General features: G+C 39.8%; 4 protein-coding genes across 4 annotated transcripts; 2 read left to right on the top strand and 2 right to left on the bottom strand.

The window, feature by feature from the left end:
• Positions 1-130: 130 nt before the first annotated feature.
• Positions 131-1,762, top strand: BCR41DRAFT_419661 (apolipo protein O-domain-containing protein; the record flags this gene model as incomplete). Its single annotated transcript, XM_022029795.1, has 5 exons — positions 131-240; positions 543-638; positions 749-920; positions 1,019-1,117; positions 1,263-1,762. The coding sequence occupies exons 1-5, from the start codon at positions 214-216 to the stop codon at positions 1,760-1,762; spliced, it is 894 nt and encodes a 297-aa protein (XP_021884443.1). The 5' UTR covers positions 131-213.
• Positions 1,763-3,775: 2,013 nt separating this feature from the next.
• On the bottom strand, positions 3,776-7,009 carry BCR41DRAFT_347753 (hypothetical protein). The gene is made up of 8 exons (XM_022023154.1): positions 6,526-7,009; positions 6,087-6,246; positions 5,301-5,685; positions 4,874-5,153; positions 4,741-4,751; positions 4,574-4,595; positions 4,269-4,444; positions 3,776-4,179 (listed from the first exon to the last, which is right to left on the bottom strand). The coding sequence occupies exons 1-8, from the start codon at positions 6,755-6,757 to the stop codon at positions 3,949-3,951; spliced, it is 1,497 nt and encodes a 498-aa protein (XP_021884444.1). The 5' UTR covers positions 6,758-7,009; the 3' UTR covers positions 3,776-3,948.
• A 5,172-nt stretch (positions 7,010-12,181) lies between these two features.
• Positions 12,182-13,196, top strand: BCR41DRAFT_368223 (hypothetical protein; the record flags this gene model as incomplete). The annotated part of the gene is made up of 2 exons (XM_022026367.1): positions 12,182-12,660; positions 12,683-13,196. 2 exons carry the CDS (start codon positions 12,182-12,184, stop codon positions 13,194-13,196), a joined length of 993 nt encoding a protein of 330 aa, XP_021884445.1.
• Positions 13,197-13,855: 659 nt separating this feature from the next.
• Positions 13,856-16,912, bottom strand: BCR41DRAFT_203988 (hypothetical protein). Its single transcript, XM_022019909.1, has one exon. It carries the CDS (start codon positions 16,762-16,764, stop codon positions 13,906-13,908), a length of 2,859 nt encoding a protein of 952 aa, XP_021884446.1. The 5' UTR covers positions 16,765-16,912; the 3' UTR covers positions 13,856-13,905.
• Positions 16,913-17,476: the final 564 nt, after the last annotated feature.

A 17,476-nucleotide genomic window follows, 5' to 3' on the forward strand; every position in this document is an offset into this window, starting at 1 on the left:
ACCTGGAGCACTGAGATCAATAGGTGCACCGAAATTAAAGCTTCAATGACTGTCTTTACTTTCTCACGTGATGAAGGCCAACGTTCAATGTTTGATCCGATGAAAGCCTTTACATTCAACAAAAAAAACCATCACCGGAAGGTGTGAATAATAAGCTTTTCTCTCCATTCTTCATTCATTTCATTAAAAAAAATACAATTAACGTATATACCAATGTTGAGTGTCTCCCGATCCCTCAAGGTACAATTGACAACAATACGATCTCTCCGAATAAACTTCAGTTTTTCAGGGACACACGCACAAAAAAAAAAAAACTATCTTGATAACGCTTTTTATCAGATGCATTTGGGATACAGGACTGGGAGAAAATTTGATGTTTTCAATAAAGATATGCGTCACATTGCAATATGAAGGAGGAGGGAAAAAAACTCTCTATTCGTTTATAAAGCAAGGACGCGTTTTTTTTTTTTTTTTTTATCTTCAGAAACTTATCGGATCTTCAATCGCTTTTTATTTTACTCTTTTCAATTAACTTGTTGTAGTCGAAATCCTTGATCGCCCTCGGCGCTAGCATTGGGCTGTTAGCCAGTACTAGCAAGGCAGTTGTGTATGCTGAGGGCAAGGAACGTAGACAAAAGGTGAGGTTTCTAATTGTTTGTTTGTTTCAGTCAAGCAAATTGCATTTCGAGATCGAGATCTAGTTTAAACAACGTGTATATTCATTTCTTTTTTTTATTTTCAACAATAGCTTCCTATCTATGATGATCCTGAGCCTGAAATGGTTGTGAAGGAGGAGCCCACTCGTTTGGATGAAGCCATTCGTGCAGCACGCAATGAGACAGATCGCCAGCTCTTGGGTATGAAGTATCATCTTCAGATGGTCACTAATAAAGTCGTTGACATGGAGAAGGAGGCTGAGAGTAAGGTTTTTATTATTTTTATTTTTATGACAAGCTATTTGCGTCATTTTAAGGAAGGTGCGAATTAGAAAGGATGTCTAAATCTTTTTTTAACCTAGGCAACATCAAATCGGTTCTTGTCAAGGAAGAAGAAGTCATGCCTGCTGCTATCTATGTTGTTGTTGCTGGATTTGCTGGCTCAATATTTGCTAGACGCCGTATGTGATACACATCGATTTTTATTTTTATGTTTTTCCAAATGTCAAGGAACAAAACATCAAAGAGAAAAAACATTGACGCTTGAAACCATTGTCTCTCCAAAAAAAAAAAAAAAAAAAAAAAAAAAAAAAAAAACACTAATAGGCAATATTGTGCTTCGTTTCTTGAGTCCTGTTGCTTTCTCTGCCTTGGCATTTGGATACTTCTTTCCCGCATCTTCTAATCGTCTTATTGCCCGTGCAAGTCAATCTGATTTTTCAAAGTATATGCCCGTAGAGGTTCAGAAGCAGTTCCGTGAACTTTCGGGACAGATTAGCAATGCGAATACAGACATCAGCAGTGGAAGCAGCAAATTGATGCATGACACAGAGCAGAAAGTGAGCAAGGCTGTGGAAGAAGTTCGCAAGTTGGTGGAGAAGGATGATGAATCTGTGGTGGACAAGGTCCAAGATGCGATCCAGGACACCATTGCAGTTGCTAAAGAGACTGTTGAAGACGTGAAGGAAAAGGTAGCAGAAGTAAAGAAGGCATTTGTGGAGGAGATGGAGAGCCGAAAGGACATGGCTGAGAAGGCTAAAGAACAAAATGATATTGAGGAGAGAATGGCCAAGATTCGTGCTGAGGATTCAATGAAGCGAGTGTAAAAAAAAAAAAAAAAAAAAAAAAAAAGATGATGAGAAGCAAAAGTTCATAGGAAAATATAATTAGATAAACAAGACACAGTATGAGAGGGATATATGGTGCCTAGGCATGAATTAAGAAGAAAAAGAGTGCGGATGAAAATAATTGTTGATTATAAAAAAAGCATACTGTTACAGTCGCGTTAATACAAATGGAACATAGATTTTTAGTTGCTGCGCAACTCACCATTCATCATCATCTCTTGAGGCGATAGAAACTGGTGGAAATGCTGGAACTGATAGGAGGATGAATTGTTCCAGCTTTTTACTTGCGTCCTCGATTCTCTTAGAGAACGACCCTTATGTCTCCTCTGTCTCTTGCTCTTTTTATTGTTACTATTATTACAATAAAGACGTTTCTATAAACGACAACCGATCAAAAGACTTGGCTCTTCAGTTATATGTCTAGTTTTATGGAAGAGACAGTGGAATCACCCATTTAGGACGTAAAGATATTCTAAACACAGTGGCAAGAGGGGCAAATGTGGCTTAAAAGAGTCCACAACCCTTTCCATCGTTTGTATTTGAACCCATTCTTCGTTTCTTCCCTTTGTTGTTTGCTCAGCTCCCTCTCTCCCTCTCTCCCTCTCTCTCACACTCTGTATCCCCTTCTTTCTCTCTCTCTCTTTTAACTTAGTCTTTTGTAAGTAAGGTTTTGCGGTTCCTTCGCACACATGCCTAAACACCCTGTCAATAGCGAGATATCCCTTTAGTTTTAGCGGATTTAACAAGTTCTTTTGGGTTTTTGATTTACCGCCTGAAGAGTGGCCGCGACAGTGACGGCCTTGTTAGAGGCTTTCCATGGGTGTATGCCACGTAGCTCATCTTTTGGTTCTAAATATCTCAATAGAGCTTGCCGTACAATTAGATGCATTTATAGTTTTGCTTTAACTTTCTGACTTCACTTATGGTCCCCGACAATGTGATGAGAACCCCCTACCCAGTATTTAATGGCAATACGGATGATTATAAAGGGGGTCGCCCCCTTTCAACATCCACATGGACAGTTACTTTTCCAATGCATCCCTCTTCAAACACCTTTGCGCCCTCACTATAGGAAGCCTATGATATAGTTCGCACCAATTTGCCCCAGGTTGCAGTATTTCCTATACAAGAACACTGAGCCTAGTGGCCAATCGGCTCGACGGCCACCCATACCTCAACTATATCAGTTCATGATTGATTGTGTCCCTGGAAAGGAGCATCACGTCGTGGATACTTTATCTCAATACCTTCTTCCATTAGTGTTTCTCTATAATAGATTTATCCACCATACATGAGATACATTTGGCTTTATCGATTCGGAAACAGAAAAATGCTTAACGAGGGACATAACCAACGGCCCGACTCCTTCGAGTAACTCTACAAAAGCCCAAGAGTGGTGATTGCTCTCCCAGGAGAAGAGGCTGAGGTAATTGTCACGTCGCCAGCGGGCACATCCGGTCTTTAATGACAGCACGGGTGATCGTTAGAGGGATGATCATTCCTGATTCATCAGCGCTCATATTCTCTTGGCGAATGGTCGCCTATACTCCACTTCTTGCTAACTTTAGATAAAACGTAACCCATTCCAATATATGAAGAATATGAAGAATGAGTTTATATTAAGTCTCGCAACCTAAATGAAGTCATCCCAAAAAGGTCAATGTCGTGATTGTCGTCTTGAAGTCATAAACTTTAATTTAATTTTTGAGAAACGCGTATATAAAAATTAGATCTTTAAAAAAAAAAAAAAAAAAAAAAAAAAAAAAAAAATCTGAACTTTCAAGTTCATGTATACTTTTTAGAATATAATCTCATAATGGTATGTATATATTTTATTTGTTTATAAAAATAAAAGAAGAAGAAAAGAAAAAAGGAATACAATGGTAAAAGTGAAAAAAAAAAAAAAAGCATTTACTCAGGGGGGTTTTTCGTTCGTTAAGAGTAATAAAGTTTCTGTACATTAAAAAGCTTCCCTTTTTTTTTTTTTTTTTTTTTTCTTTGATCTTTTAAAAGGAAATGACGTTATACATTATATAGTTCTGAAATGAAAAAGCCGGCAAGGAGGGGAAATAAAATAAAATAAAAAATAAAAAAAGGATATCTTATGGACTGGGCCCCATGGTTCATTCTTCGCACAATTTTTTTTTTCTTTTTTCTTTTTTTTTTCACAAGTTTCTGCGCCGACCCCAGACTGAAGTTATTCGCCTTGCAACTTCTTCCTCTGAAAAGGGTTTCGGATATCGTTGACGAGGGGCAGGCCCCTTGCCACGATGTTCAGCCAAGGGCATGAAAGATGCTTGAGGTCGGTAATGCCCTTGTCCTTCTATCATTCGACAGGAATATGATTGTGGGAACCAGTTGAAGGTCACATATCTTGTAAAGCGCTCGCGTATAGACTAAACAATAACAATTATTGATAAGTTAGTAATAGTTAAAAAAAGAAAAAACCATATTAGTTTTTTTTTTTTTTTTTTTTTTTTTTTACCTGGCCACAAAAGAGTTTAGTAACCGCTCTACTAAAGGCTGCTTGTGATTTAACATATGGGTATCGTTGTGCATAATAATCTTTGAAGGCATAGGTGATGCTCCTCAAACTTAAATCTCTGAGCTCAAAGAGTGAGTTGGCCAAAATCACGGCATCAAGGATTTCATTAGTTTCTCCTATTCCAACATAACATTTAAAAAAAAAAAAAAAAAAAAAAAAAATTAGAGGCGTATAATAGTCTTCACATCCTAGGCTAGCACAAGCATAAGCTTGCCGTAGGAAATAACAGAATAACAGTACTCTACCTTGTGCTGACCATGGATGCATCTTTTTTTTTTTTTTTTTTTTTTTTTTTTTTTTAAAAAAAAATAAATAATAAAAATAAATAGTAACAATAATGGATGATTAGCCTCAGATGGAGTAATGAACAATAAGTGATGATGAAAAAGAGTTTTCTGTCATGGATACGTACAGTATGACAGGCTATGGTTAAAGAGGGGAAGGTAATAAAGGCAGTAAAAGAAGCAATAGTCAGCCAGTTATATTCAGTTTAGCAGATTTAGCGGAGCGAAAATAATAATAATAATAATAATAATAATACTCACCATCGCCTAAGAGGACTGTCCGCCCATGGAACCAAGTTTCGTATACTTTCTCTTCAACGAAGGCCCTTGCCTTCATATTATCTTCTGTAGCATCGACCAATTCACCCATGGTTCCGCCGAAGGGACAGGGCACCTCCCGGAAGCATTTCACTACTGGTTCCGTATTCTGAAATCCGAACTCTGATGCTTCTGTGACCTTTGCATTTGCAGCTGTAGCCGGGTCGAGTTCAATCCATAGTGCCCAACAGATTTGGTCATCTGGGATGTTGACCGCATGCCACTATCTCAATGATCGACAGGATCGAGGTGAGAAAGAGGTTCAGAAAGACATTGTTGTTGAGGTTAGTAGGCGGGTAAATTTGTGTAATGACAAATGAAAAATAAGTAAATATATACATGTTTTTTTTTTTTTTTTTTTTTAACTTACGCCTTGTCCCTTGGCGCCTACGACTGTCCGTACATGAACGTATGGATCCTTCAGGCAGTTATATTTCTCTGAGGATAGATGTTGAGCCACTCCTGCAACACAAACAAAATTAGGAGGCGCCTTCTCTCGATCTGCTTTTGGAAGCAGGTTTTTCCGGGTCAAAATTTTATACATATTGTGCCGGATCCGACTCTGGGTGCCGTCGGCCCCAACGAGGATATCACCACAATAAATCGAGTTGTCTGAACAACAGACAGTAACGCCAAACTCATTTTCCTCGTATGACAAAACTTTTTTGTTCATGATGATATTGTCTTTGCTCAGTTGTGCAAGTATAAGTTCATAAAGGTTTGACCTTGCACAAACCAGTTTTTCATAGCCAGTGCTAATTTTTTTTTTTTTTTTTTTTTTTTAAATAAAAAAGGAAAAATGCAGATGTTTAACAAAAAAATGCTATAAATCGCACTGTAGCGCGTAACATGTTGTATATTCTGCACATCAATCATTAGCAGCATAATCCACGCGTGTATGTTGTATATCTTGTTCGTTTGAACTTTGAAAGGTATGCAATGAAGAGGAGGGGAGAGAAGGGAATGGGGAGAATGGAGGAAAAAAGGATTGGAACGTGCTATTTGTGTGTGAATTAAGGTGAGGACACGAGAGAGAGCATCTGCATGGTGTTTGTGAGGGGGGCGAGGGAGGGGAAGCTTGCAGTTTTCGGTGGATTCATTTATTTTTTTTTTTTATTTTTATTTTATTCATTTTATCTTATTTTACTTTACTTACGTTTCTGTCAATGCATTCATAGGAAGAACGCCAAGTTTTTTTAGGTTCTGGTCATAAAGATCCACGGCTGGACAGGGCATAGAGATACTAGCTACTAAGCTGGCTACGCCCAATTGCTCAAATAGAGGAAGAATGTTTGGTCCCAATCCAAGTGCGCCTCCTAATAAAGAAGCAAGAAGCAAGAAGACAGAAGCATAGTCAGAGAGGAGTATTGAGGATTGATTAAGTGAGCAAAATGGAAGCGCATTGAGGGATAGGATTCGTAATGATAGAAAGTGAAGGAAGAGGGGGAGGGGAGAAGGTTGTGAATTGCTCAATTGGGAACGAGTGAGCATTGGGTGGATGTAACGTTTATAAATTTATTCATAAAGCTGTTTGAACTTGTGTGAACTGCTGTTGATTACTGTGCGCTTTGTATGTCATTGCGGTTGTTGCTTACCCAGACGCTTGACCTGTAGCCCTCCTTCAAACAGATAGTATGGAATCGAAAGTCGTTCTAGAAGGAGGGCAAGGAAGAGAGCGCCAAAGCCTCCACCTGCGATGAGGATACGGGATTCTCTACTGGAGGGAGGTGGCATGCTGCGGTGAAGAGAGCGATCCAGCTTCTCTGTATATTCTGAAGGAAGGGATGAGCGACAGGAATTCAGGCGATTGACAGATGAAGCAACCATGAGGATGAATAGACGATGAATGAAAGTGGAATGAGTGAGAGTAAAGGAAAGAGGGAATGAGAGTTTGGAAATGAATGGGTATATCTGACGAACAAAGCTGGGTTAATTAAGCATAGTACAACTGGTGGTGAGGGATTGAGTAACGAGAAAGAATGAGAAAGAATGAGAATGAACAATGCAAAGTGCGAAATGAGAAAGAAAGAAGAAGAGAGTGTGTTGACACGCGCCTTTGAGGACTCGTCGTTATCTTTTTCCCCTCCCTCTTCTCCTTTTTTCTTTCCTCGATTGAGCCTTTATTGACTATTGTCGCTTGACGTTGTCGATGTTCTTGTCGTTTTTTTTCTGACGATGGTCGTCTATTGTTCGTGTTGTTCATCTTTTGACTTTTTTAATTTTTCTTTCAGGAACAAGAACAATTTAAAGTTCAATTGAAAGAAACTTGTTCTCCTTATTGAATGTTTTTGTATTTTGTATGTCATTTTTATAATATATTCATGACATTGTTAATCAATAACACAAATTATATAATATCCATACTGAACCATGCCATGCAACCAGAACAGCAGCGGAAAGAAGAAAACAATAACAATAAAAAAAAAACAAAAACAAAAGACAACTCTCATTGCTATTGAACATATCAATGATCGATACCCCATTTTCCGCTTCTATAACCCACACTCGCCTCCAATCTTTGCTTCTACTTTGTGCTCCTTTCTTTCATCCTTCTCTATCTCGACAAGTCCTGAAGTTTAGGGCTGACAATATTTAATACATAATATATATTAAATATTATTATAATATCAAATCGGTGTCTTACAATCAACAAACTAATAAACCAACAAAAACAATATAAGCCTATAAACCTAGGAAAGCGTGTGCGTATGTGCTTATGTGCTTATGTGCTTACAGTGTGTGCTTTTGTCTGAAAGGAATTGGAGCAATTGGAACAAATTTGATGGGAAGTGAACATAAACTAAAAGATTATTCATTTGAACATGTATACAAATCGTGAATGAACAAAGACAAGACATGTTTATCGTTATTGTTGTGTAATATCGGATACATGAGGGCTCTTTGTCTTCTTTTTTCTTCCCACCTCATATGATATGAGAGAAAACTGTTGGTTCTTTCCATCAACACAGACATGCTCATCTTTTTTGTGATTTTTGGGCTGATAATATTGAACAAATCCATCTTTTTTGTGTTTGTGTTCACCATGTGCGCGAACTCTTGTTTTTAAAGACCATACACTTTAAACACACACAAACACTACACAATAGCACATTTACAATGATTATGATAGTGATTCTGATGGTGATGGTGCTATTGAGCAAGCATGTTTCTTTTGGAGAGCACACGACTGTATGTATGCATGTATATATGATGATATGAACATCTGGTTGGTTAATAAATGATTTCATGTTGCCCATGTTGTTTTATTGTACACCCGTCATATTAATTTTGTACTTTTTGCCAACTAGTCCTTGTCCCGGATCATCTCATTTTCCCCAAAAGAAAAAAAAAAAAAAAAAAAAAAAACTATGGTGACATGGATCAATCATAATCATGTTTCTTAATGTCGCAAGAAAAAGAACAAGAAACAAGGTAGCCGTTGCTTTATAAAATTGTAAAGTTGATTACAAGCATGCATGGATGAAGTTTAAAAGATCAAACGCACTCGTTGTCTTGTGCATGTAATAATTTAAAGACTTGCTGAGAGACAAAGAATCCATGATCCGCCATCCAAGGTCATGCACATGTCTAAAACAAACCGAGTTTTCGTTTGAAAGGGAACCGGTGCGTTCATTACTCAATGTTCAACGCTCAATGGCCAATGCCCGATGCCCAATGGGAGGAGGACCTTTGTTGATTTAGCAGCTGAAAACCAATATCGTGTGGAGAAAAAGAACAAAAACTGACGGATATCATTTTCTTAATCAAGAAAGCAGGGGGGAAACATTTGCATGCACGTAAATCAATGGAGTTAAACATCTTTAATGGAGCATTTTACGACTATCTATTTATTATGTATTATATACATTCATTCACGCTTGAGACATGTTTCCTTTTGTTCTTGATGTGAAAGACGGTCGTAAGCGTGCACGGGCTCCAAATAATGTTGTTGAGAACAACTTGGAAAAAAAAAAAAAAAAAAAAAGTGGAGCAGAGAAGAGACATGCTGTGCAAAGAAAATATTAAAAAGTGGATACATGCATCTTTCTGTTTGTTCGAGTCGCGATTACAAACTACTGTTGCAACCAGTATATTCATATTCAGTATTTCCTCTCTCCATTATCTACAATGTCTTATCACAACTTGACAAAGAGAACAAACATTCAGCAAAAAAAACAACAACAATAAATGTATTGAAATATTGAAATAAAATAAAATAATATATATATAGTTCCTTGGAATGATGGGAACGTATTATTGGCGACCAACCTGGGACTTTATAATGAGACCCAGCTCCCATGTTATGCACCTCATCACAATATGCTCACCATTTATCATTAAAGGAATATGAAGGTTATTATGGTATTGTCGTACCATCTATCGTCTATCGATAGTGAATGAAATAAAAATTATCTGGCTCTTATCACTCTTCCTGTTCTCGTTTTTCCTCCATTACCCATGTTATTTTCCTTTTATTCCCAGATATTCCTTGATCATGATCATGATCATGATCTTCCTAAAGATAAAATTAGGCTGTAAAATAAATATACGTTTATTTGTATATAAATATATTGATATGTAAATATTTGTGTTGTCCCGTGCTTTGCTCGTGCACGGTTTTTTTCTTCATATGCTCACAAGGAATAACCATGTCGTTTCGAAATATACAATCTTGAGTGTATACAATAAAGTACTCTAAAGTCCTGGGGCACCTTCACGACTGCTCCAGCCAAGCAAATGTGAGCCACCATCCGATTACTGGTAATGAAATTTGTCTCATTTCCTTAACATTCGATAACCATAAATCCTAACATGGGACAATCGAACAATCACATCCAAATGTCTAGTTCTTTATATCCGACCTGGGGATTATCCATCTGCTCACAATAAAGGGAAAGAAAAAAACAGTTATTATAGACAAATACATCTGTGTTACAGCATAAAGAACGCCAGGCAGTATGGCACCTCTTCAGGTTTCAAATTGACCATACACTGCTTTGGGATTATTAAAGTGTATCACCATTCGTTTAATTGTTTATGTCAATTCCTTCCTTTTTTTTTTTTTTTTTTTTTTTTTTTTTTGATCTGATGAAAGCATTCTTACCGGATTGTTTTTATTTTCAGATTTCCCAACAGTAAAAACAACAATGACATTCAAGATTCCTTTAGCAACAACAAAAAGAAATCGATAATGTCCAAAGCTTTTTTGTTTTTTGTTTTGCTTGTGCGTCTAAACGAGCCCATTGACGACAAAAAAATATTGGATTAATAAAAATGAAAAGAATGATATGATTTAATAACTTCTGGGCCATTCGGATCGTATTTTACTAATGAGAGATGTAGAAAGTTGGCAACAGTGGCGTGACACTGTGTGCGGTTCCTTTTTTTTTTTTTTTTGTTATTATATAAATATATCGTTGTGGTTGTGTATTTGTCAACTGTATTAGACCATACCTCCAATCGGTTTTGCTGTTGCTGTTGTTGTTGTTGTTGTTGTTGTTGTTGTTCTCATGAGCCCGTCTACATATTTCACATATTTCATATTCGTATTCCTTCCGATCTCCCACTTGTTTCTCTCTCTCCAACCTTATGTGCGCTCCCCTATTATTATTTTTTTTTTCTTTTCGCGTCTTGACATGCTAGTGTGCTAGTGGAGTTCAATGGACGACATGTGTAATCCTTGAGCTAAAAAGTTGCATGTGCCTGTTCCATGTCAACAGAAGTGATAATTTAGACTTTTTGACAGGATGCATGGAACAGGTTTTTTTTCTTTTACAAACTCATCCATGTCAACACCAATATCACATTTTGCGCCGACTATCTGAAACCCCTGCTCAACTTCACTAGCTTCTGCCGTTATGCCGACGTCGTCAAAGAAACAGAACGTTGCATTTATTATTATTAAAGAAAAGAGAGAGAGCATTTGCGAGAGATCTTTTTTTTTTTTATACTCGTGTCTATTAAGAAAACGCGTTCAGGCTCTAATGGCTATGGAGTTCGCGTGGAGTGATGATTCAGACAAATGAAATGAACATGACGGTGGGATTTGCGCCGATCTAAAGTATACGCCAAAGTATCGGCCATAGAGTAGCATTAATGTTGATGAATACATGAAAGCCAATCATGATACATTGGACAGAGACACAAACATATCCGAGACAGAACATAGTACAAGGAATAGCACTAAGAGAGCAAAGTGAGACGGGACCGCATATAATGTGAATAAAGGCAATACCGGCTCCAAGCTCAGATCAACTGGAGGAAGAGGAAGAGAAGTGATGGGAGAGAGTGATGGATCTGACTATGTGCAAGTCATGGAATGAATATCAAAAAGAATGTTTGTGAATTGAGTTATCGCTCAAGAAATGGGGCGTACCACCGCTTCGTTGCACATGATCGATCCGAGCACCCAATAAACATGTCAGCGACAATGGGTGTCAATGTAATCAACCATGAAGGACAATCATCAACATGCCAGTAACAGCAGCATCAACAGTGGCTCGAGCAGCCAGACTAAGGATACCAACCAAGGTTTCACCAAAATCCATCCGCTTGTCATTCCAGAGATCCTGCTGAAAACCATGACCTTCTTGGACAGACCATCACTCACTGAATGTAGAGAGGTTTCACGTGCCTGGAGGCTCTATGCCACATCTATAATTCAACAGATCCACAGTCTGTATCGAGGACCTTTGTACTCCTACGCCTGACTCTCAAAATGCTGGTAGTCGCAATAATGTCGATGGGGACGAAGAGAACAAAGGAAATCATAGCAACTCTGAAAAGCTACAAGAGTTTTCCCGTATCTGTCCCAAAGTATGGGTTCTTGAGGTAGATATGGGCTGTAATCGCCTGCTCGACCTTGGTATGTGGAAAAGACATGAGGATCAGTTCATCTTTAATCGACTAGTCCGCCTCAGCTTTTGCCTCTGCCTTGACCTACCCGACAGACTTTTCAATCTTTTACCCTCGATTGTATCCAAGGCCCAGTGGCTCAGTGAATTGGAAGTGATAGCAAAGTTTTCTTGCCATCCTTATCGCAGGAATATAAAAATTATATCAATGCTGAAGCCTATAATTGCTGGTAGAAGACCTTGCTCTGGCACAGAATTATTTAAAGAAATGCGAAGGCCCCTGAAGTGGTTTTTCACTTTTAAAGATGAATTTCGTCAGGACATCTATCTTTTAATGATTTTTCGAATGCTTTTGAAGACTGCGGAAGATTCACTGCCGGAGTCGAGCAACAACCTCATGAATAGCAGCGATAAAGCCTACAATATCAGCAGCATAGGTAGCTACAATGCCCTGGAGGAACTGAAAGTCGTCAGCACAAGGAAGTCTGAACCCAACAACTATCCAGAGCTAGATTTCAAGCTTGAATACCGCGATCTTACGAGTGCTAAATTAGCTACGGTTACACTGCGGTCACTCATCATCATCAACTTTGAGACCCGTACCCTGTACACTATCCGCGCTAATGATACCTACGACTTGGATTTCCCCGATGCATTACCAAAACCCAACAGTTCGATTCTCAGCATTCTGGGTCGATGTCCTTTACTAGAAAACCTATGTATATCATTCGACCTTAGTTGTCTTGATGACAGAACACGTGAGGACGGCATCCAAGAGACTCTCCTAGACCTATTCAATCTAGATCACATTGATGAATGGGTTTGTACTTATCGTAATTTCGTCACAAAGATGTACGAATACTGTCCTAGGCTAAGGTCAATTGATTTCGCACTCAAGTATCTATGATCTGTCATCTGAACACTGGATCGAAATGATGGATCGATATGGGCCTCAGTTGGGATCGCTTAATGTGTGTGATATCCGCAATTTCACAGCTAGATCGCTCTTGACCTTGATAGGTCCACCCATCAATCATCCTATCCGAATGGCATCGACCGAAAACTGGCACGGTCTGACATCGCTGAATGTCAATGGCAATCATCAGCTGAAAAAGGGCGCCTTCATGATCTTCAGACACTTGAGGGCACTCAAAGCTCTGCATGCTCGAGAAATCTTCCTAGATGGATCTTTTCTGATTGGATTTGATTGGGTATTCAAGGATATAGAGATACTCGAGATCCATGTGGCATTCCAAAACAGCATGAAGAGCCTGACCACGGTTGTCAAAACTACAACTGGAGTGATGATGAAGGTTGTTGGTATCAATGTGAGGATACCTCGCATAATCATTTTCCAGAATTTCAGGAGAGTTATAGACCAAGGTGGCGGTCTTGCAGTGGCATTTATGTAGGTGATTATATGAGGAGTGCTGTTCATGGGGAAGAAGAAGAAAGTAACGAAGGATCGAATGCCGATTTCGGCTTGAGCAATCAGGGCTTAGGAGACTATCAAAGATATGTTCAGATCAAGGTTTGTGAGCAACTCGGTCGTTTAACTAAGCTCAAGTGGTTGTCATTGGAAGGAGTAGATGGGCACTTTGGCTGCCTGGAGCTGACACTGGAGACGGGTTTGGATCGGCTAAAGCCTCTGCAAGAGAACTTGGAAAGACTTTATTTGTATCGACTTGACGAGAAGCTTTGTTTAGGCAAAAGGGAAGTTGAGTGGATTGCACAGAATTGGGTCCATCACAAGAACTAAAAGTGGCTACGAGCACATGCTCCTGTATTGCTTGCACCAGAAGAGAGGGTTCCACCACAAGACGAAGGACGAGATTATTTTTTCCCATGTCGAAAGTTGCAGCTACTCGCGGGTATCACGGTCCAACATCCTAATGATCCATCTGAGGCTTCTACGCTTTCGAATTTCAGATGGCTATGTGAAGAATGTCCAAGGCTCGAGATTAGAGCAGATTTAGAGCGTACATAGCATTGTGCATATAGAGTCAGATGAGGAAGTAATTAAAAAAAAAAAAATGTTCCTTCTTCGCTCATAAACATTTGGTACATGTGTCTGAATCTATTGCTTTTTATTTGGGTTATATCTATTGCAGATTATGTATTCTAATTCTCCTTATTCTTTCGAAAGTATTCGTCCCTATCCAAAACGCACTTCTCTAACCGAGGCATTCCTTGAATTAAATCACACAACTGATCTTGAAACCTAGACCATCCATATCCGTTTTTGCCTTCAAACGGATCATATGGTTTGCATAAGAATCTTGGTCTAAATTGCTTCACCGCCACCAATCCTATTCCGTGAAGTTCCAATTCCTTGAGAACAGGACTGCAGGCCCAAAAAACACCAGACTTAATAGCTGTAGAGGAGATGTATGGCGATGATGGCGAAGACGCAGGAGGAGGGGTAAAAGAAGCAGAACAAAATGAAGCAAAGGAAGAAAATAACCTTGAGAAAGGAAATGAGGAGACTATTGGTAACATGGCTTGAACAAGGATTGATACTGGAGCTTGTAATAACGTGCTCATGGGCTTCGCTTTACTGATATGGGATTGGCACCTATCCCCCATCTTTGATGGCCAGAACAATGAGAGTGCTCTCTCCTCTGAGATCTCTGGAAGTTCAAAACGGATATTCAGTTTCTCTAGATGCCCGCATCCACGCAAGAGCCGTTTTAGCTGGTACATATCTCGGCTTGGTCGCAGCTCATTGTATGCTCCCTGCTCAACTTCTTCTTCTTCTTCGCCCTCTTCATTGCTGTCAGCTTCAACACCATCAAAGTTTCCGTTTTTACTATTGCCGTTATTGTTGTCAGAGTTTTTTCTTGAGACAAGTTGGCGATGACGGGGAATGTAATCCGTAGTACGATAAACAGTCTCCCCCATAACGTCAAGGCTTAGCGACATCAATGTCGAGGCGTTATCCAGCACTGCGTCCACGAATTCTGCGCTCAGTACTTGCATCTGTAGTGACAACTCTTTCAGACCCACTCGCACTCGAGGTCCTTGAGGTGGCTTCGTGTAGGCCATGGAGGAAGCAGAAATAGGAATAGCTGATGGATTAGCCATGGTGGCTATGGGTCCTGGTGCTGCCGCCCGAATGAGCCCCGGATAGGCTCCTTCTTGTAGCACTGCACGCCCACCCTGTAAGCTCATTGTGGGCGCATTGATAGTCAAGGACTCAAGCTGCGTACAACAACCAGTCTCAAGGTTTTTGATGAGGCGCGTAACTTGGGCGTCCAGCTCCTCTCTACAGCCAGGGAACAGCCCATTCAGGGACTCTAATGTCAAAGACTGTAGCGCTGGCGTTGCTAGTACGAGATCAACGATGTTGCAGGATTTGACTCGGCCGAGAGCAATGGTAAGATGAGTCAGATGAGGGAGGCAGGATGGCTCCCTTCTTATTTTTGATAACCTTGGACGCTGACATGAAGAAATGTTATCAGTCTTAGTGCTATTCTGATAACATTGTTCACGGAGGAACGTGCTTGTCGGTGAATATGAGCCATTACTGTTGTTGTCATCATTACTATCGTCATTATCCTTGCTGTTGTCCCCTATTTCATAGTCTCCTGTGTTTGTTATTTCCAAGTCATCAATGTCTATACCTGACAGTGCGATAGAGAGCGTCTGCAGGCCAAGGTTGTTTCGCAGGATGGTCAGGATCTCATCACTGCTAAGAGGAGTGTTGATCAGCTTTAGTTCCGTTAGATTCGTCAGCACCATCAGCTCTGCTCCCATCTGGGTCTGGCTTCCTGTCTCATGCGTGTGGAATAAATGACCTAATTCCTTGGCTATAAATTTCCATCTCATAAGGTCATCACCCAATGGACCAGTGCTGATATCATTGTGGTCATTGATATCATCAATATCCATGCCAGTGTCGTGAGCTAAAGACGGAAGCATACCGTGGACAACAGTGTCTATTATAACCATCTGTGTATGATCCTTGGCTGTCCAGTAGAGCTGCCTTATCCCACTCCCTCCTGCTGCTGCTGCTGGCCCGAAGTGTCCAGAGGAACGATTCTGTCTTAATATCCGGGCACCGAATGTATCATGCCAATCACGAATGGCTAGTACTTTGATATGTGTGGCATTCATGAATTGATGTGGATGACGGTATAATAGCCTCGATACTTCCTCTCCTCCTTTTACTTTTTTGGTATCTGGGAGCCAGCGTTGGACCTGTTGGTTTCGGTCTAGATGAGATGGTTGTAAAGAGTTGCTCCTCGTTGTGCTACTGCTTTTGTCTACTGGTATTTCTTCTGCTCCTTCACCAGAAATAAGTGAAGACGGTAGGAAAAGTAACGGTTCAGGCGAGTCACTTTCACGAAAAGGTCGAAGCCCATGCCCATGAGAAGTGGAAAAGACCCGGATATGGTGCGCATATTTCTGGATGAGTGACACAGTGGCATACTGGTATGGTTGTATTGTCGCGTCCGAGCCATCCATCTCTGGCTGATAGCTGTCATCACTACTGCTGTGAATGTCATAGGCACCATTACCGTCTTTAGTTAGACGACTCTTGTTGTTGTTACTGTTGTTACTGTTGTTATTCATATGTTCAATCCTCTGATGAGTATTATAGCTAGCCGTGCCTGGCATCCACTGTTTCTCCCTCAATAAAGAGATAACTGATGGATTATTCCGTTGTTCATCCGTAAGCCTGATCGCCCTTACAGTACCCAAGTGTTCCATAGCCCCCTCCCGGTAATGAGACCACAACACGGGAATAAAACAAGCATGCCAAAGTCTTGAAACCTCCGTACAGGCAATTAGATCCTTGGGGCGGAAGCGTGGAGTCCGACGTTGGTGCCGTCCTTCTGGCCATACATTGGGTTTATTCCATGGATGTAGATAGTATCCGATCCTGGCAAGAATCTCTGGGATTTCAAGTGGATTTTGCTTCATTGCTGTTGCCTTTGTATTTGAGTCTGCACTTATCGGTTTATCTTTTATTGGCATAAAAAGGAATAAAAAATAAACATGAAAATAAAAATAGAGAAGAGTGGCGCGTGGCGAGAGTGGAAGAGAAGTAGGGGGAAAAAAGAATGCTGTTGTATTTCTCTATGCAAAGGTAATGGGTAATGCATGAAGAAAAGAAAGAAGAGTGTTAGTCAGTGACAAAATTACAGAATAAACCAAATTAGTTAGGGGTATTGAGCCTTCATATACGCCCACCCAGCCCAAAGAGACCAACAATCCTCGAGTCATAAAATAACGATGCTACAGAAACTTTGTTCTTTGAGCCTGCTACTCGTGTAACAACGCCATTCCATTTTACTTAAAGTATATTTTAATTTCATAATTGATATGATATTTCATCTTGATTAGAATAAATGAATATTTATATATTACATTTGGACAAGTTTATGTGATTCCAAGCCCAAGCTCTTCTGCTTCAATATCCATAAATTACAGTGCTCTTTTTTTGTTTTTTTTTTGTTTTACACCCTGAATCAAGTCGGTTCTGTATCCAGTTTCACATGAATGATTACAGCACTTTACGCAAATGTGCTTTCTTTTCTTTCCCGCTCGGTCTGTCATGTCGCTCTGTCGTCCTTATCTATTATATATTGCTGTCGCCATTGCTGCCACTATAACCTACGCTATTACTATGGCCTTTGATCTCCTTCCTTGGAAAAGGTTTTCTATCCTAATCAACCGTATCTGGTTG

The sequence above is a fragment of the Lobosporangium transversale genome, assembly GCF_002105155.1.
Source record: "Lobosporangium transversale strain NRRL 3116 chromosome Unknown BCR41scaffold_6, whole genome shotgun sequence".
Classification (NCBI taxonomy): domain Eukaryota; kingdom Fungi; phylum Mortierellomycota; class Mortierellomycetes; order Mortierellales; family Mortierellaceae; genus Lobosporangium; species Lobosporangium transversale.